General features: G+C 31.7%; 1 protein-coding gene across 1 annotated transcript; it reads left to right on the top strand.

Annotated features, from left to right (window-relative positions):
* Positions 1–2,143: 2,143 nt before the first annotated feature.
* LOC124536651 (nucleolar pre-ribosomal-associated protein 1) lies at positions 2,144–9,526 on the top strand. Its single transcript, XM_047113186.1, has 3 exons — positions 2,144–2,455; positions 3,454–8,161; positions 8,457–9,526. The coding sequence occupies exons 1-3, from the start codon at positions 2,239–2,241 to the stop codon at positions 9,475–9,477; spliced, it is 5,946 nt and encodes a 1,981-aa protein (XP_046969142.1). The 5' UTR covers positions 2,144–2,238; the 3' UTR covers positions 9,478–9,526.
* The last annotated feature ends 12,981 nt before the right edge of the window (positions 9,527–22,507 follow it).

Genomic DNA, 22,507 nt, shown 5'->3' with positions numbered 1-22,507 from the left:
TTGCGAGGCCCTTTTTTTCACAGTACTCTGATCCCAATGTTAAGTTGTACTTATTAAAATTTCGGGCGCGAGGAAAGACGCTCAGCAACTCAGAAATAATAATTATTTACTTTTTGTTAAGTAATTCTTAGTATGTTTTTTTTTTTTTTAATGTTCATTCGTGCTTGCCAGTTTTAATTATTTATATCTACGCTATTACATGACTATTTTATATTAAGTATGACAACTCTGGAGACTAGTCGTGGGTGTTTTCAGAGTTTTATAAGGTTTATTGTAGTCAGTGGTGTCGTTTTGTGTACACTGACTGCAGTCATGTTTGACGAGGTACCAAAGACGCGATACTGTACTTAGGTTTTATCTGCTATCGTAAATATCCTACGGTTTAGGGCAAACAGTGATTGGACGGGTTTTGGTCACAACAGAAGCAGACGTACGTGAGATAAGGGACCATTAAATTGTTACGTAAGACTATTTTTTGCTAGTTTTTGACCCCATAAATCATATAAGAATAGGCCGACCTCTCTCCCCCTATTTCGTATTTTTTATGTAAAGAATTGAACACGCGTTTGGTTTATCTTAATGTTTATTTTTCAGAGTAACATTTTTTGAAGCGAAATTTTTAATTGCGATGCAATCGCACTGTTTCCCGCGCTTTTTCGAATAATATGAACTTTGCGCATTTTTTTTATCTTATATAAGAACTATCGAAACTCCATCTTACCCGTGCTAGAAAACATTAGATACCTCCCCCTCTAAATGGTCTTACGTAATAAATGAATGGCCCCTAGCCCCCAAAGCAAGGGACTGCAGGGAGACTCAAATATTGCAATGAATATTTGATTTTCAGCTTCCATTTTCAGACTGGCTATTTGCATTTCAGTTTAATATACTACTTATTGATAATATAGAAATTTGTAAGAGTAACAACTGTGGAGCTAATTACACAGTTAAATTTAAGTTCAGCGTCTTCTTTTTTAGAAATATTGTAATTTATAAACATTTTATTTTAGTGATATTTTTTATAATTTTACATATAGTACGACATGGTAAGTTTTAAGATTATTATTTTTTATCAAATTTGATTAGCTATAAATAGTTTAAGCAAATATTTCGGAATATTTTATGATGTAATATTTTTGTTTCTTGTTCAATACGTTCTAAACAAAATAAAACACTGTTGTAAAATACTTTTTTGTCCAATTTATTATATTTTATTATGATAGCAACATTTGTGATAAATTTGTAATTAAACTTTTTTTACCTGTATTTTTATTGTTTTATTACATACCAAAATTTATGATATATTTACAGAATCATTTGCTAATTTTGACCAGTAAACAGTTTTATAGAATTAACTTAATTATTTTAAATAATTGTATTTAACTAAAATGACTTTGTATTTTTTAAATGTTGAAAAAGAGTAAATAATGAGTTTCTTGCCGGTTCTTCTCGGTAGTATCTACTTTCCGAACCGGTGGTAGCTTCACTTAAATGTTTCAAAAAAATGATTCAAAAGTGCTTGTAACAGCCTTGAATAAAATTTATTTTGATTTGGATTCTTTGATTATAACGACACTAAAATAAGAGTACAGTGAAAATATATAGGATTTTTTTTAAACCGCACTTGCTTTTAACTATTTTATTAAACTTAAATACTAAATTATTTGAAGGCGGTTATTGTATTATCTTTGAATGATCGGACCTATATACAATTTGTTTATTGTGAGAAGTTAGAAGTAGGAAGTTGTTTCATGAAAGGGGACGGAATGATGTAACACGAAGCGTGCTATTTGATTTTACCAATGAGCGAGCGCGGTACTAGAGTTGGCTGTCAGATGATCAAACCCATTTTTGAAAGCACAATATAATGTTATGTTACTCATTACGCCTTAAGAGAATTATTTGGATTAAAAAAATATATGGGATATTAATCTGATTTAAAATGCAAATCAAAAAACAAAGATACAAAAAATAATTGTACAAAACTAAATTATATAAAAATATATAAATTTTAAGTTATTGCTATATAATAAAGTTCATTAATACTTAAAACAACTTACTTAAAACTTTAAATAAATATTTCGAAAGTAAAATGGCAATAAGTTACTTGTAAATTTTCGTAATTATAAATGAATCTCTCATCTATACGTCATTGTCACTTGCCAAAACAAACGCACGTGTGACAGCACATTTACAATATATAGTTTTACGGAAGCAATTTTATAATTAACAATAATAATGGGTAAAAGAAAGTACGATGACGAATCCAGCGATGTGACGAAAAAGAACAGAAGTGACAGTCATTCAGAAGAAAATGATAAAATGGATCTAGATTCAGAACAACCTCAAAATGAGGAGCATTCTGATAATGAAACCACTAACTCAACGAAATCTCAATTATTTGATGTTAAACACTTCAGAAAGGAACTAGTGGGAAAACAAGGACAAACTATGGGTGAGCTACTACTGTATATAATCAATATAAATAGAATATCTAAACTTATGTTATATTTTTTTTTGCCATGCATCTAATTTTATTATATATAAAACTACTATAAAGCATAAAGTATGTATTAAACATACATGATTTCATTTTATTATAAATTATTTGTTTTAAGAATAAGTTAGTCTAGTATATAAATGATAGTATTACAAATGTGTTTTGTTAATAAAAGCGAACTAAAAAAAGTAACCATTGTTTTAACATTTTAAGATAGTTTAATATAAATGATTTAAAGATCTTTAATGACCAGGTAATAATTAGAGTTCAATATATATTCAATATAATGAATAGTTCAAGTTAATTTGTGTTTTTGTTTTAAAATATTATTTATATAATAGTTAACAATACAAAAACAATAATGTTATATATTAAGCATATTAAAGAACCGTTCAGAAATGAATGGTATTTTTTTTTTATTTATCATATAAGTAGGCAGAGAGAGTAATGTAATAAACTTTCTGGTAAGAAGCACTGTAAGGAATATTCATCATATCTTACATCAACTTAGAAACAAAGATGTCATGGTCTTAGTGCCGGTAAGAATACTTGGCTGGATAAATATAGTATGGGTAAATCCAGACATGCTTCCTCATAACTCTACGACCAAGTAAATAGACTCAGTTATTTCAGATCACAGTTTACTATACTGTAGTCAGATTATTAGTTAATTTCTCTTAAAATTATGTTACTAATTTCTAAATTATTACTATAACACTTTGTTGGTTGGTCTTTGTGTAATCACTAAGTCATTACTTTTACTGCTAAATGTCAACTTTAACTGGCTTACTCAGTTTGTGAGTGCACAGACACACATCTTAGGTCCTAATGCTCAGAAGAGATTTGTATTAATTTTCTTGTCAATGGTTGGATGAAGGTTACCACTTATGTCTGTTATATCTGTTCTAAATGATCTTTATTTATAATTAATTTATTTTTTTATTAAATTTCAGCTTTAACGCAGTTTCTTCAAGTCTGCCTCAATCCAGACTGTGAAGTAGATTACATGTTTAAATACCTGAAGGCTGGAGGAAACTCTCATGAGATATTGAGACAGATAACACAAGACAATAAAAAGAATTTAACTCTGGCAACACCAGCTTTTCATCTCTTTCACTTAATCATACTAAAAGTGCAATCTTCACTTCCACACATGATAGCCATTACAGAGGAAGCTTGTCGGTACTTCTTAAATACATTTATTCCAACGATTGAAATCATGATAAGTGAAAATTCAGGTCCACGTCATAGAAAAATTGTCTTAAATCTACTCACATCCATGGTGACACTAAACTCTGAATTAGGTGTAGAAATTCTTAATCAAGTGCCTTTGACACCTAAAAATTTACAACATGTGGTTGAGAAGCCAAATTATAAAGAGAAAGACAATGTCAGAACGGCATTCGTACATTTTATGACGTCATTTCTTGTAGATGGTCATTTGCCTCTGATAAAAGCATTGCTTGAAAAACAAGGTTTACTGTCATTGGTCATTCCTGGATTGGTCCAAGATGAGGCAGATGCTGTACTGATGTTCCTGAATATATTAAAAAAGAATGTCATTGACAATACTTTCATTTCTAAAACCTTAAAATTAAAAACTTTCAGTCATCAAGTTTTACACAATTTGTTCAGATTGTTTACATGGAAAGGACCTCCGGAATCGAGTAGTGAAAACAAAGAGGAAGCTCGTAATGAGATAATGACATTATTATCTGATATAATACTCACATTGTTCACATCCCATAAGCTCGGAATTTATTTCATCGACCCGACATTGGGCACCAGTGATGCAAATAAAAATCAAAACCTTTACAAGGCTATGCAATCATTAAAAAGACCTTGGGAAAATGAATTTCAGTCGGAGGCTGTTCTTCAGATAGTGTACAAGTGTCCAGACCTTCACAGAGCACTAATTAATGTCATAGAACCAAGTTTCCAGCCTCAGCATTCAGTTATTTGGGAGAGAACTACAGATTTTATTTTAAAACTACTGGACAGACTAAAACCTGAAGACATGGTCACAAGATTAAACAATCTGAATCCTCACCAGACTGCAAATTTCGTAAGATTCGTAACAATGCCGGTACCTTTATTGAAATTAATAAACACAGGTATAGGAAAAGATCAGACAATATCTTTCTACTGCATTAAGGTACTTGTAAAAATGTTGCAAACATTAAAAAGGTATATGCAAATTATCGAATTAGATGACTCGAATGTTAAGATTCTAGAGCTTAAAAACAAGTTAGAAAATTTCCTTCCTAAACACATGCCAGCTCCAAATATCATAGTATCCTTGATTAACAATATTATTGATGGTAAAGTAAGTGAGGAAACACCACAAGACTACAAATTACCAGCACAGAATAAAGCAGATTCTCTGCTATCTTTACTAGAGCTGCTGTTGCTTTATAATTATCTGTATCCTGCATCCATCGAGACTATTGAAGGCACTATTAATATGAAGAAGATTTTAGATATTTCCACTACACTTACAACTGGTCACATTTCCCTTTTGAAATTCAAAATAGTTTCCCTATGGCTCGCGTTGGATAGTTCAGTGTTGACACTGCAAAATTCAATGTTTAAAGATTTGTTTTTAATAATGTTGGACATTTTTACGAACAATGAAGACGACACATGGATGGAGGCGAAAGATACATTGTACATGTTCTTTAAAAATACTGAAATATTCGAAGCCGATGAAGACGAAATACATTTGATTCTTTATACATTAAAAAACAGTGACGTAAATCTTATATCCTTGATAGGAGATGTTATTGAAAATGTATTAAAAAATAGGAATGAATTGTCGGAGTATATAAAAAATCAAATGGTTAATTTCGAGATTTCAGACGAAAATAGTATGACGAATTTAGACAAATTATTTAATGATTTGATGCACGGTAAAATGATCGAGGACAGTTTATTCTTAGAAAATAAAATGCCTTCGACATTCATTGTAGGTTGCATACAGTATATACAAAATAACAAGGACGCAAAAAATCAATTGAAATCATTTATATGCTTGTACATAGCTAATTTGCTACACAGTAACTATTCGCCCGAACTTACAGAAGTTCTAATGAGTGATTCTAAATTAGACATCAGAACTTATATAGCTGAATGGACAGTTAGACCGGTTTGTTTTCCAGAAACCAAAGGCAATGATGTTACATTAATAAATATATCAAAATCGGTAATTGGAAATGAAGATATACCTTTAACGAATATATTTCCGTCATTAGTAGAATCATCAGATGAAATCGATTTGACTATAATGGGTGTGAACTACAAAATAGATGTAACAAAACAAATAAATAGTTCAGATTTATACATATGGTCGAAATATCTTATGTTTTGTATTGTAAGATTGACAAATATGGATAATCTTACACTGGAACAACAAGAGAAAATTTTAAATTATTTCGAAATTATTATTTCACTAGGAAAACGACACCTTATGGTGAATATTTGCAGGAGTATCGTTTTGCATATGTTTAAAAATGCCCATTTCCTTAAAATATTCCAACCAATCGATTTGAACAAGAAATCATCGAATATTTTGGCCACTGAACTACTTGTTAATATTATAGAAAAGAATAGAGATATTATTAACTATCTCAATAGAAAACATTTCCTTTTGAAGTCGTATCAACAAAAAACTTACAGCGAAATTGTAAAATGTTTCATTAAAATAAAGAAAAATAAGACAGTTAACAGTGACCTAACTATACGAGTTCTAGAAACCGTGGGCCTGTCTAAAGATGATGATTTAAAAGTTTTTGAGAGTATATTTTCTGCTGATACAGAAGTTTGCATCAAGGAGGACAAAGAACCAAGTCTTATACTGGAATTGCTCTGTGTATTGATTAATAAATATTCCGATTCGATTTCATTAGAATTGTCCAATGATGTTTTAACAAAATGTATGGATTTATATGGAAAATTGTTGTCCCTGAAAGAGATTATACCGAATTTAACAAGTTTAGAGGAGTCACTAGTTAAGTATTTTGAAAATAAACCACATCAAGCTCAAAGTGTGAATGAGGAACATTTTAAAAAGTTCTTCTACGCGAACACAGTGAGAAAAACAACATCGTTGTTAGCTTACACTATTCTGAAATTTAACAACAAATTTTGTGACATTTTTAAAGAAGAAATTAATAGACCTGAAATACTCAGCCAAAGGGAAATAACTTTACCATTAGGTAACGCTATTATAGATCATAATCAGTATCTAACAGATAACAAAGAAATTCTCACTATGATTTATAATGAATATAAATCAAATATCAACAAGTTCTTAGAGAAACCACATAAAGCTGGTCAAGTTTACTTAAACTCGTGGAAGTTTATAAGGAAATTGCTCGTTGAATGTATGGAGTTAAATGATTGCCAGAAACTATATACGAAGAGTCATAAATTTGAAACAGTTGAACTAAGTCATGTCCACTTAATGCAGACCGCGTTTTTGAAGTTATGCCTTTCGAAAGAAGGTCAAAAAAAGGAATATCTAATTAATTACTTGTTATCCATGCTAAATACAACAACATTAGCGGTAAAAGATAATAAAGATGCTCATGTTTTAACTGATTTAGTGTCCAGCGTCTCTCAAGCGATACAAATATGCAAAACAAATGAAAATTTCGAAGTGGACCAGAAGGAAGATTTTAAAAAGTTGATAGAGAGCGGAATTTGGCAAAACTTCTGTAAAGCCGTCCTTAAAGATTCATTGAAAATACGAACGGCCGTGCAAGAGAACACAACTGGGCCAAAACTTCTATCATTGCTTTCATCACTTGTGAAATTGTTTTATCCAAGCGATCATGAAGACATCGTGACGCTATTCGACATGGTGACGTCACATTCCGAGTTCCTAAACGTCATGTTAAGTAATTACAGCCCTGATATAAAGTCTCGTCTTTTAGAGTTTTTGTACGTTCTAATATCTACGAATAAGTCAGTTATGAAAACACCACAAATACCAGTATATTTGAGCGCATACCGCGCCACGCGGAGTCCGAGTGATAGATTGATATTGACGATACTAAAGTTTTACGAAAGTAATGACTTGCCTGTCAATGAATATAAGCCCTACCTGTGGGGCGATTCGGCTGCAAACCATTATGCAATCAGGAAGAGCAGAACTGCAACATTATGGAGTCATCCAACACCGAACCAAGTTATAAATTTACTCGATAAAGATATCATTGAAAAGACGGTCAGGCTTTTCCCTGTAAACCAAAAATTGGCATATAATTACGAGTTACCTTCGCGAAACTCGAATAGTTTAATGAAGAGTTATCTAGACGGAGCTTTACGCGATGTCAAATCTAAATCAAATGTTAAAGATACAGAAGAGGCTATCAAAAATTTATTGTTAAAAGACGATTACCGTAATATTTTAGCTGAGGCACAAACAGACATCGTTTCCATCTCACACGAAGGAAATGATGAAGGGATATACGATCCTGCCTTTTTGTTTCCTCTTCTGAGTCATCTCCTGGCTCCGGGCTCCGTGGCTTCATGTTTTAAGCTGCTAAGAACGGGTCTGCTGTCCGTGCCCGTGATGGGTCTCAGTTCACACTGTCCGCTGATGCGTGCGGCAGCTTATCATGTTCTGCACAGATTCTGTTTGTTGCTGGAAACTGAAACGTAAGTTACCTATTAGTTTTTATTAACTTACTAAAATACCTTTTTTTATCTTTATATAATTTCTAAGCCACGTGATGTCATTGGTTGAAATCTAAAACAAAACACAGTATTCATCATGGATTCTTGAATAAAAGGCGTTTTTGGAGATTAAATTTAACTTAATGTAAATAGGTGTGTAAATATAAAAATCAAAAAGAATTTGTATTGCTTAATATAGCATTATGTGTCATTACATTTTAGGACTTAAATGTGCTGTAATAAAATGAAATTAACCATTTTATAATAACTTTTTCAGAAGACACAAAAACGACAAGCTACTTCTCATGGATTTCATTACAACGTTGCGTCAAAGCTTGACAACCGCGATCAAAGATGCAGCCGCTGAAGGCGAATTGAAGGATATTAAAAATCCAAAACTACCTGCAACCGGTGCTCTATACTTAGCCAAAGCCCTTCTAGTAGTCACTTCACCGTCTGAGCCACTCTACAAACCAGTTAACAATTTCCTAATCGCGAAACAGTTTGTTGACCTAACCGTTGTTCCAGATTTCCTAAGCCTCTTTCATGATAGCAATGTAGAAGCGATGGACAGAAGAAATTGGATTCTTGACGTCATAAGAGACGGAACGAAATCCATGACAGATGTCAACGTGGTGTTCAAAACGATGTGTCTAAAGATGATATTGGATTTCTATAACACAGTCATGGCGGACAGGAAGACGAAGACGAAAATATTGGGCGCGCTGAACTCGATCGTTTCGATACCCAGAGCTTTCGAGATATTGGTCGAGGGTTACGGGTTCATGTCCTGGTTGCATTACGTGGTTCGTAATATAAAGAAAGAGGATAAAGTTATCGTGAAAGAAACGCTCGCTTTGATCGGTAACATGGTTCACAGTTTGGGTATCAATATTTTTGCTAAATATTGTGCAAAGTTCGGTGTTAATAGTGGCGTTGAGGGTTTATACGATTTTAAAATCAAAAGCGACATAGAATATGAGATTTTAAGCATCGTTAATGATTTGCTGCCTCACACTGATTTGTTAGAATTTGACGATATAGTTTCCTATGTTAAACTATACAACTCAATTACCAAAAGGTCGATTAAGTTTTTAACGAAAAAGCAAATAACTAATATTGTGACGAAGTGTAGTGAGCGTTGTAAGAAATCTGAGAGCGTAAAGTTAATAAATCAGGCGGTACTTTTGAATAATCCCATCTTGTTAAGTAGTAAGAATCTTACAAACTCAATTACACCAGAATCGAGTTTAATAAATGAACTAGTGCAGCTTGTACACACTTACGTCGTTTCATAAACTGTGTTTAGTTTAAGACTACATTGAAAATATAAATGATTATTGATTGCTTGTGTGTTTTATTGAAATTGCGAGACAAACATACATTTTAAAATACCTTTAGTACTCATACAATATGAATAACCATTTACACCCAAATTGTTTCTTTTTTGCTGACGCTACTCTTTGTCATCACACGCACACTAACGATTTTTGTAAGCATACACTTATATAAATGCATGGCAAAAATTTAATTTAGAGGGAAAAGCCTTCGTGTGTGGATAGATCTGTACTATACTAAACATTGTTTAATGTTTGTAGTTTCTTTATATTAACATTCAATGACAAAGATACAACAATTTAAAAAATCATCCTGTAAATTACATTTATAAGCAATTGACTCCAATTTAGATCATAATTTAATATTATCATTACTTACTATAAAACAAAGTCGCTTACCGCTGTCTGTTCCTATGTAGTATGTATGTTTAGATCATTAAAATTACGCAACGGATTTTGATGCGATTTTATTTAATAGATAGAGTGATTTGAGAGTAAGGGTTTTGTATATAATACATGGACAATACAGTAAAGGAATACTGATAATTGTAGAAGTTTCGAATATGATGTCATAAATACACCAATCCAGAGATGGCCCAGTGGTTAGAACGCGTGCATCTTCACTAATGATTACGGGTTCAAACCCAGGCAGGTACCACTGAATATTTATGTGCATATTTGTGTTTATAATTTATCTCTCGTTCGGCGTCGAAGTAAAATATCGTGAGGAAACCTGCTTGTTTCTAATTTCATCGAAATTCTGTCATATGTGCGTTCCACCAACCCGCATTGGAACAGCGTAGTGGAATATTTTCCAAACCATCTCCTCAAAGAGAGAGGACGCCTTAGCCCAACGTTGAATGCGGGCTGTTACTTTTTTTTTAAATAATCCAATGCTATAGTATCATTATTAGCGACCATACATTATTAGCGACCCGAAATTGTCGCTAAACGGTCAAAAACGTGCTCCACTTCCCTCCCCAAGCTTTCAATCGGTCTACTCGCGTCATAATCATACAACAGAATTGTATTTTTCTACAATAATGGTAGCCAAACCTATCGGAACCTTGGTATTTCCTTTACAATTTTGCAGTATTGATTAAGAGTTCGCTAGTACACGGTAACCGCAATAGTTGTTGGACATAATAAACATTGTCGGTTTTCGGTAAATGGATTAGATTGGATTCATTTTAAACGACTAACCGTGGGAGATCTTTTCGTTCCCACAGTTATTTTGTGCAAAACTATTGAATTAATATAATACGTAATATTTGGGTGGTAGACCTATTTTTAAATAATGTCCTATTAATATTATAAATGCGAAAGTTTGTGAGGATGAATGTATGTATGATTGCTGCTCTGTGAATAACACATAGGCTACAATTTATAATGATTTTGTGTAATTTGGTCGTATAACGATCGGTTAAGATTCACACGTTCTAACCACTGATCCACCTGTAATAAAACTACTCAACATTTATTTATGTCACTATATTATTTATCCGCTTATTGTATATTCATTATATCCTTTTACCTCTCAACCTCGAATCTCATTTACTCCTCCACTTCAAAATTCATCAAATCCGGTTCAAAATCAACCGTCTTTTGTTTTTCTCGTGCCAGTCAGTACCAGCTCGCCGCACCACGCCACGAGAGGAGGTGACGGGAGTCCCACTATACGGTGTCGATAACCGAATCAATAACCATACTAATAAATATTATTTCAATTAAAAAAAAGTATTTAAAAATCTAAACCGTACTAAATATTATTATTTCAATTAAAATTATATAAGTATATTTAAAAAATCATGACGCATCTCGGATGAATTTTATTTGGATGATCATCTCACATATTTGGCAACCAAATTACAGAATATCAGTGGAAAGGTACTCTACCAGGCCTACCCAGCCACGCTCTTGTATACTAAGCCTAATGTGGAAGTGATCTATGTGTATTCGTATTAATTAAATAAGGATAAAATATTATTAACAATGATTAATAATAAAATATATTATCTTATATATAAATAGCGTAATCAGATTTTTCCCAGTCATTGTGGGATGTTGTACGTAAGCAATGGTCAGGATCTCAGTTTGAAGAGCTCTGGCCGTATATGAGCATGTCAAAGGATTCTTATTGTTATTTACTAAATTGTTAAAAAAATAAATATCAACGTAAACCAAACTGAAGTAAATTACTCTGTTCTAATTGAACTAATGTATACCTACTATTTCACATTACAAGCACATTAAAAAACCATCTAAATTAGATCTCATAATTTTGGCGCCAAATGTTGATGAGTAACTTAGTTTACAATGAATAAAAAGAAAACCTATCATAGGTTACGAAATTACCAAAAATCTTTTGAATAAGCGAAGTTTCGCGTTCCATTATTTAATAGTTTATGCGGTAAATAGATTTATAAAATGCTATTGGAGAAACCATCACAGTATGTACCAGTACAATATAAAAATTAGCTTGAATTTAATGCATAGGTATATGTTTTATATTTAATTCAACATGTAATATAAATTATAATGGTATTTACCATAAATACCATAAATAAATTAATTTCATTTCCGTTCGATTAAGAACAAATATCTTTTTCTTTCAAGGTGAAATAGAAAGAGAGCAAACACAAAAGCACGCTGTCTTTGTCTCTCAAATATTGTTAAGTGCACATGTCCAGAGGTAACCGGAATTCGACAACGTTTACCGAGATTTTCCGAAACGGAAAATTAAAAATGTTTTCATTGTGTGTGTACGTTAACATTTTATATTGTTTGTGGTTAAAATAAATAAGTTTACATGTATCTGTTGTTATGTGCTTGTTGCCATAGCGACGAAAACATTAGGTGAGTACTCTATTTTATATTTACGAAATTGTGTTCGCGATTTTGTAATTTTTTTTGTGTTGTGATACAAACTGCATATTATAAAATCAGTTTGAATCTGCCTTATATTTATAGTATATGTTCGTGCTATATTTATAGTATTTCAATTCAGTAATTATTTTCATATATTGCACGCTATGTTAGGCGCACATTGAAACAAATATGCAAATGTAACTTTTACTACCTGCTTTTAAATTTTGGACATATAATACAATATTTCCGGCGCAATGATTCTTTCCAAAATTCTAAATTAAAAAAAAATCAAATATTAAATCAATATTGTATTGAGGATCTTGAATTATTTTACAACTTTAAATTAAATGCAAAATTACCTACATATACGAATCCCCATTTAATCTGTACTAATATTACTTAAACATTTTATTAATGTATAACATCAATATTTATATGAGTATTTTCTTTTATAGTTTTTTTTTTTTATATAAGAATGTTTATTGTCATTTATTCATTACCGTATTCATAGTTTTGTGTTTGACTTAAAGATTGACTGGCAGAGATGCTCTAAAAAAAAATCAAAATCAAAATAAACTTTATTCAAGTGGGCTTTTACAAGCACTTTTGAATCGTCATTTAACAATTAAGTAAAGTTACCACCGGTTCGGAAAGTAGATTCTACCGAGAAGAACCGACAAGAAACTCAGTAGTTTCTCTTTTTCAACATTTAAAAAAATACAGTCATGTTAGTTAATACAATTATTTAAATTAATATATCCTGCCTGGAAATCAACAGGTATTAATTCCACGCTTTTTTATCATCTACAAAATCTTGTATAATGTCAGGCATTAAGACCGCCTTTTGTCCCCATTTACTTTGTAGTCGTCATTAAGTATTATATAAGTATATACGTCATAAAGTATTAAATTATTATAGATAAATAAAATAAAATATACTAATATTATATTTGCTGTCGAATCGCTTGGCCCTTGGAGTAGTGGTGCAAAAAGCTTTATCAAAAGTATAACACCTCGCCTCATTGCCTCCACTGGTGACAGGAGGGTTGGATCGTTTTTTGCCCAGAGGATCGGAATTGCGATTCAACGGGGAAATGCTGCTAGCATTCTTGCCACCATTCCACGCGGTCAAGATTTATACAGTAACTAGTTTTAGTTCATATTTGTATATATTATTATTTAAGCATTTAATGTTGTTAATTCTTATGTTAATAAAGAATTTAATTATTATATTATACATGTGAATGTTAATTCGTCTGTTTGTCTATTGCGCTTTCACAGCTAAATTACTAAATCAAATTCTATAAAAAAAATTATGTGGCAAGTTTGAACTCAAAGGAAGTCTATATGTTATCAAGTGATATGCATAAAAATATTGGCTATATTTTTATGCATATCACGTGATAACCAACCTATTTACAACTTATTTACAATATGATATAATTGATGAAAACTAACTGAAACGAATTCCATGCTTTATTATTTATTAATTATCATTGTGTATTGATTTAATTATCTTGATTTTGTCATCAAGTTACTGAGCTTTTATGTCTTAACAGTTTAACAGACCATCATGGTATTTTGTATAAACGTTGAGAACCCGTAGATCTATTTTCGTGTGCTCAGTATGAGCGATAATCTCGTTTACCGATCGAGATTGACATATTGCGTTGCAATGATTTGATGTTTAGATTGAAAAGGTACTAAGAGCTTAAGACTTGATAAAGGTTTGAATTTGAAAACTGACGAAGGTTTTCTTACCCTGACTGTACTATGTACGTAACAACGAAAGCGCCCCCTCCCTTTCCACAATCATTGATAATTTTAAGTTAATTTTCCAACTCGGTACGTTTAAAGTAATTTCAAAGTAGCGTCACGCTATCGTCTATTATCACATATCTGTTTACTAGAACATCATTGCATACTAATAAATATTATTTCAATTAAAAAAAAGTATTTAAAAATCAAAACCGTACTAAATATTTTTATTTCAATTAAAATTATATAAGTATATTTAAAAAATCATGACGCATCTCGGATGAATGTTCTTTGGATGAACATCTCACATATTTGGCAACCAAATTACAGAATATCAGTGGAAAGGTACTCTACCAGGCCTACCCAGCCACGCTCTTGTATACTAAGCCTAATGTGGAAGTGATCTATGTGTATTCGTATTAATTAAATAAGGATAAAATATTATTAACAATGATTAATAATAAAATATATTATCTTATATATAAATAGCGTAATCAGATTTTTCCCAGTCATTGTGGGATGTTGTACGTAAGCAATGGTCAGGATCTCAGTTTGAAGAGCTCTGGCCGTATATGAGCATGTCAAAGGATTCTTATTGTTATTTACTAAATTGTTAAAAAAATAAATATCAACGTAAACCAAACTGAAGTAAATTACTCTGTTCTAATTGAACTAATGTATACCTACTATTTCACATTACAAGCACATTAAAAAACCATCTAAATTAGATCTCATAATTTTGGCGCCAAATGTTGATGAGTAACTTAGTTTACAATGAATAAAAAGAAAACCTATCATAGGTTACGAAATTACCAAAAATCTTTTGAATAAGCGAAGTTTCGCGTTCCATTAGTTAATAGTTTATGCGGTAAATAGATTTATAAAATGCTATTGGAGAAACCATCACAGTATGTACCAGTACAATATAAAAATTAGCTTGAATTTAATGCATAGGTATATGTTTTATATTTAATTCAACATGTAATATAAATTATAATGGTATTTACCATAAATACCATAAATAAATTAATTTCATTTCCGTTCGATTAAGAACAAATATCTTTTTCTTTCAAGGTGAAATAGAAAGAGAGCAAACACAAAAGCACGCTGTCTTTGTCTCTCAAATATTGTTAAGTGCACATGTCCAGAGGTAACCGGAATTCGACAACGTTTACCGAGATTTTCCGAAACGGAAAATTAAAAATGTTTTCATTGTGTGTGTACGTTAACATTTTATATTGTTTGTGGTTAAAATAAATAAGTTTACATGTATCTGTTGTTATGTGCTTGTTGCCATAGCGACGAAAACATTAGGTGAGTACTCTATTTTATATTTACGAAATTGTGTTCGCGATTTTGTAATTTTTTTTGTGTTGTGATACAAACTGCATATTATAAAATCAGTTTGAATCTGCCTTATATTTATAGTATATGTTCGTGCTATATTTATAGTATTTCAATTCAGTAATTATTTTCATATATTGCACGCTATGTTAGGCGCACATTGAAACAAATATGCAAATGTAACTTTTACTACCTGCTTTTAAATTTTGGACATATAATACAATATTTCCGACGCAATGATTCTTTCCAAAATTCTAAATTAAAAAAAAATCAAATATTAAATCAATATTGTATTGAGGATCTTGAATTATTTTACAACTTTAAATTAAATGCAAAATTACCTACATATACGAATCCCCATTTAATCTATACTAATATTACTTAAACATTTTATTAATGTATAACATCAATATTTATATGAGTATTTTCTTTTATAGTTTTTTTTTTTTTATATAAGAATGTTTATTGTCATTTATTCATTACCGTATTCATAGTTTTGTGTTTGACTTAAAGATTGACTGGCAGAGATGCTCTAAAAAAAAATCAAAATCAAAATAAACTTTATTCAAGTGGGCTTTTACAAGCACTTTTGAATCGTCATTTAACAATTAAGTAAAGTTACCACCGGTTCGGAAAGTAGATTCTACCGAGAAGAACCGACAAGAAACTCAGTAGTTTCTCTTTTTCAACATTTAAAAAAATACAGTCATGTTAGTTAATACAATTATTTAAATTAATATATCCTGCCTGGAAATCAACAGGTATTAATTCCACGCTTTTTTATCATCTACAAAATCTTGTATAATGTCAGGCATTAAGACCGCCTTTTGTCCCCATTTACTTTGTAGTCGTCATTAAGTATTATATAAGTATATACGTCATAAAGTATTAAATTATTATAGATAAATAAAATAAAATATACTAATATTATATTTGCTATCGAATCGCTTGGCCCTTGGAGTAGTGGTGCAAAAAGCTTTATCAAAAGTATAACACCTCGCCTCATTGCCTCCACTGGTGACAGGAGGGTTGGATCGTTTTTTGCCCAGAGGATCGGAATTGCGATTCAACGGGGAAATGCTGCTAGCATTCTTGCCACCATTCCACGCGGTCAAGATTTATACAGTAACTAGTTTTAGTTCATATTTGTATATATTATTATTTAAGCATTTAATGTTGTTAATTCTTATGTTAATAAAGAATTTAATTATTATATTATACATGTGAATGTTAATTCGTCTGTTTGTCTATTGCGCTTTCACAGCTAAATTACTAAATCAAATTCTATAAAAAAAATTATGTGGCAAGTTTGAACTCAAAGGAAGTCTATATGTTATCAAGTGATATGCATAAAAATATTGGCTATATTTTTATGCATATCACGTGATAACCAACCTATTTACAACTTATTTACAATATGATATAATTGATGAAAACTAACTGAAACGAATTCCATGCTTTATTATTTATTAATTATCATTGTGTATTGATTTAATTATCTTGATTTTGTCATCAAGTTACTGAGCTTTTATGTCTTAACAGTTTAACAGACCATCATGGTATTTTGTATAAACGTTGAGAACCCGTAGATCTATTTTCGTGTGCTCAGTATGAGCGATAATCTCGTTTACCGATCGAGATTGACATATTGCGTTGCAATGATTTGATGTTTAGATTGAAAAGGTACTAAGAGCTTAAGACTTGATAAAGGTTTGAATTTGAAAACTGACGAAGGTTTTCTTACCCTGACTGTACTATGTACGTAACAACGAAAGCGCCCCCTCCCTTTCCACAATCATTGATAATTTTAAGTTAATTTTCCAACTCGGTACGTTTAAAGTAATTTCAAAGTAGCGTCACGCTATCGTCTATTATCATTACTGTGATACCAGAGCGTGACGTAGCGCCGCAGTGCTCATGGCGATATTTCGTCACGATTCCGTGGTAGCCCCGCGGGCTCAGGCGAAATGCATTTGTTAAGGAAACAATTCGTATCTTCGTCTTATTTAAGGAATTTAAGTAATTGACAATAAGGCTAACAAGCCTATAATATAAAAAAAACACAGTCAAGGGTAAATCGACGGATGTTTTGTAAAGCATTTCTGCATAATTATTTTGGAAGATATAAGATTTTAAAATAACATGGTTATTTTATATTACTAAAGGTATTAATTTCGGGATATTTACCATGTTTTTTATTTTTGTTCGGTGGAGCTCGATATTTCGACATTATCTACGTTTGCTGCGTAAACACGGTACGAGAAGGTAGTCCGATATGGGCACTTCTAACATTATCAACATCTACCCGCAAACTACAGTCTCGTGAACAAGACATTTAGTAATTTTGGAAGATTTTTTCCGAATATGATGCTTTACATAGAATAAAACAAAGTCGCGTTCACTGTCCCTATATTCCTATGTATGCTTAAATCTTTAAAACTACGCAACGGTGCGGTGTTTTTTAAAAGATAGAGTGATTCGAAGAGACGGCTTTTATACATGGACAATTTAGTAAAAAAATACTGATAATTTTAGAAGATCCCAGTCATATCATTGCACCCGGGTGAAGCCGATTTTTATAATAACAATTTTTGATATAGTCCTATGACTCATGAGGTGTTAAAATGTCAATAATGATGAGTTATCTCTCACACCTCTCCAGATGTACTACACAAGTCGGACTGCCTAACGAATAAGTATTAAAGTATCACATCTTCTTTGATAACGTTTATATTACAGCCTGTTAAAATGATAATGCTTCGTTAAGACCTTCTCCTCTTGCGATCATTTGGTAGTAAGCGACGGATTGCTCCCCCAATATTGGTGTTCTTATCTTTGTTGAAACCAGAGTCATTGACCGAGATTGAAGGTTTTTGATCACAGTGGCAGCATAGCCATATCAGCTGTAACAAACATGAACAACCTTTAAATTTCCCACTGCTGGGCCAAGGCCTCCTCTTCTTATATGGAGACGGTTTGGAACATATTCTACCACTCTGTTCCAATGTGGGTTGATGGAATACACATGTGGGAGAATTTCAATGAAATCAGACACATGCAGGTTAACTAACAATTTTTTTCTTCACTGCAGAGCACGAGATGAATTATAAATACAAATTAAGCACATTCAACAACAACAAGCAATTCAGTGGTGCTTGCCTGGGTTTGAACCCGCAATCATCGGTTAAGATACACGCGTTCTAACCACTGGGCCATCTCGGCTTTGAATCTTATTATTCCAAATAATAATAACTACAAGAGAATATAAATCCACGAAGGGTATACAATTTCCTTAACAAAATTTTATTGAAACACCCATAACATAAAATTCACGAAGGTACATTGAATAATCGATTCCGTGACGCTGAAGATATATTTTAAAACAATAATAAACAAGCGGCCGCCATCGAATCTGACATCGTTTTCGTCACGATTTTGTTCAATCCTCGCGTCACGAACGATAAATGTATCGTGGAGGAAACTGTTTCAAGGTTCGAGAATTCATGTTCAAAATAAAACACAAACAATTTAAGGTTCTCGAAATCGTAAAAAAAATTGAACAATGTTTGTTTTGAAATCATTTTTTAAGATTCAATTATCAACTGTTTATAATGGAATAATTAATAATGAATAATGGAAATTTAGAAAATGGAATCGTTAATATTGGAATTCTAGATGGTTTGATTTTAGATAAGGAATTGTATTTATACATTCGTTTTTATTTCATATTTTAACGCTATTATAACACAACGGATACTATTTTATAAAATATCCTTGTCGAAAAAAGGTTAAAGATTTTTTTAAACATTTGTAACGTTATCTAACGTAGTCAGAGTCGGATTTAAAGGTCTGGAGGCCCCCGGGCCACAAAGCAATGGAGGCCCTAGATCAACAGAAGCATGAACACCCTAATCATTATATTATTATGAATTAATTATTTATTTTTTTTTATTTCAATCAGTAAGCTATGATTTATTTACTTGTATCAGTAACTTTTAAAATATTTAGTAGTAATATTGTTATAATTTGACTATATCTCGGTATTTGTTAATTTGCTGAAAACTGTGGCCCCCACTAATGTGGAGGCCCCAGGGCAGTTGCCCCAGTTGCCCTCCCCTAAATACGGCCCTGAACGTAGTGGCAAGTACCAAACTTGGCTCAAACTCAAATAGATGGATGTATGTATGGCTAGATGGTTTGGCAAAATACAAAAGAAGAAGAATCATAGACAAGGAATCTACTACGACTAGTAGTAACTTAGATGACTGTCTTTGGACTCGCTTGTCTATTGAAATATCATTTGCACAGAAGGCTAATGTATTAATGAGAATATCACCTAAGACCAATATCGGAAAGAACATTACCGACAATATGATAATTTATCCTTTTTCAACGCACTCGAGATAATATTTTTGTCTTATTTTATTAACATCCAAAGGCATCCACATCACTAAGCATCCGTTGATCCAAAGTGAGTATAAAAATAAAATTCCCGCGTTGCCATCTGATCCGTTAAAACCGTGAAGGAGCTGTCCATTGGCTTTATTATGGCCGCAAGTTCGCGTTTCATATATCAGTTTCGACAGGTTTGCAACCGGCAACCCACACTTCATCAGGTGTAAACGATATGTGATTATCACTACAGGAAAAATCATGATACTTAAGCTTATCGCCTTGGAGTATCGATTAATTATTTTACATTATTAACGTACTTTTTACATGAGATTAAAGGAATTAAAGTTCTCTCTGGTATTTTATGAAATGATTATGTATTAGATGCCATTATTTGTATTATCTTGTTAGAAATGATTCTGTTTTTAATAACTGTCCAAAACATAATTGTTAAGTTTAATGATTTCTTTTATAGTTATAAATTTAAAGTAAGCGACACGATTGGATTCAACTAGATATGACTAACTAAATTTCAAAAATGGAATGTCTTAAAAAACATATTTGAGTATTATACAAAGTTCGTTTGTTGACGTGATTGCAGTATTCGGAGCGGATCGTTAACCAATCGGAATTCATTTTGGCAGATTAGACCAATAGTAATCCTTTCTGCTGCTATACTATAAACCAATCGCAGACATAGAAACGATTAGCGTACCATACATTTACATATTCAATGTGATTTGCTAACACCTGTCTTATATTATATAAATAATTAATTTATTTCTTAATGTATCTTTATTTATATCAAAATTTACTTAAAAATGATATATTTTTTATTTATTATTTATAGGCTTTTTGCCTTATTGTCAATTACTTTAATTCCTTAAATTTTATTCAAGTTTTTTTTAACAGGTACATTTGAATCGACATTTTATGGGATTATATTAAACTTGAAGCTGTCACCGGATCAGAACCTAGATCCGAAGAAAACTGGCACAAAACTCATTACTTACTCTTTTCTAAATTATGAGGTATAAAATTATGCCAGTTAAATACAATCAAATTTATACGTCATTTCTTGAAAGTTCATCACATAATTTCAATTAAAACTTATATTCCCTTTTATATTGCTATCACTGTTCAAAGCCACATTAAAATCATTCAAAATACATTTTTTTACGATTTCATAAGGAATGCCATAGATTATTTTAAAGTTTGACCTAAGGTGTCATATTAACTCAAGGTCAATTAAAGTTCTTTATTTATATTACACCTGCCAGTACAATCGCATACTATGTATATGTGTGTGTATATTTTCTATAAACAAGGACGGTCCAGTATATTTAAATTTCATTTCTGTACTAATATTATAAATGCGAAAGTAACTCTGCCTATCTGTCTATTGCTCTGTCAAGGTCGAACTACTGAACCGAATTTAATGGAATTTTTAAACGAAACAAGTTTAAACTCTAAGGAAGGACACAGCCTACTTTTTCACCAACTTCTGAAAAAGGAGGTTATCAGTTCGACATGTATGTATGTTGTTACATACATACATGTCGAATATTATTATATTATTAGGATTGAATTATATATGAGTATGATGATCCATTACGGCTTCCAAACACGTGTGCTTATTTTCGTAATTGTATTTAAATTTTCCACAAATTTCTCGAAAACTAAAAGTTGTATTAAGACAACCATTTAATCTAGATTAGGTACACTTCAACTGCAACAGTGAAATTTTCATAATAATTGGTCAAGTAGTTTCGTAGATATATTTTTTTATGTTTTACTAGCTGTTTCTAATCTTGAAGTCGATTTATTTTTAATTAACTATTACGCCCAGTACTTGACCGATCCTAGACGCGAGCAAAACCGCGGGCGACTATTATATAAACGGAATACAATAAATTCCAGAAAACCCATTCTATTAAAAGTTTTATTAGCTCTGTATTTTAGAGCCATGTAAAGTTAGAACGAGAGCGTGTGGGTCTTTTATTTCGTAGCTAGCACTAAACCGGGTTAGTGTTTTCTTATCTTCGTAATCTAGACTGCTTTACACCCTACCCGCGTAGGCTTTTAACCACAATCATAAAAGATAACTTCACTCTTGTCCTTATCGAATGTAAGGCAGATTCGCCGAACATTGTTTTAAACTATATCTTTGTGCAACGAAATAAGGGAATTTAAGATTGTATATCGTGTTAATCTATTTGGATTTTTTTTATTTGATATAGATAGAAAGATAAAATTTGCTTTATTGACGTAAAAAATATATATGTCGGCGCGAAACCACGAATTTAAGAAAAACACCGTGTCCAGAAATGATTATTTTAATAATTTAAAACTGTTTGATTGTTAAATTAATAATTTTTAGTGAATTTTGAAATGTCAAAGTAGTCTGAAATATTTTAGTGTTTGTAAACAGCTGTTATGTTGAGTGAATAAGTCTACCCACCTATTTTTGTCATAAAAGATCAAGCGCCGACCGGTATTGACAGGCTTGGTCGAGCCGTCGGAGCGATCGGACCGTCTCATATTGGAATAAATCAGAGAAGCATATTCCCTGAGTTTAATTTCAAACCTCCGAGGATGGATAAAGATCGAAACCCTGACGCTCGTGATG

The sequence above is a fragment of the Vanessa cardui genome, chromosome 17, assembly GCF_905220365.1.
Source record: "Vanessa cardui chromosome 17, ilVanCard2.1, whole genome shotgun sequence".
Lineage (NCBI taxonomy): Eukaryota > Metazoa > Arthropoda > Insecta > Lepidoptera > Nymphalidae > Vanessa > Vanessa cardui.
The sequence above is the reverse complement of the archived record's forward strand: the minus strand, read 5'-3'. Positions and strand labels throughout refer to the sequence as shown.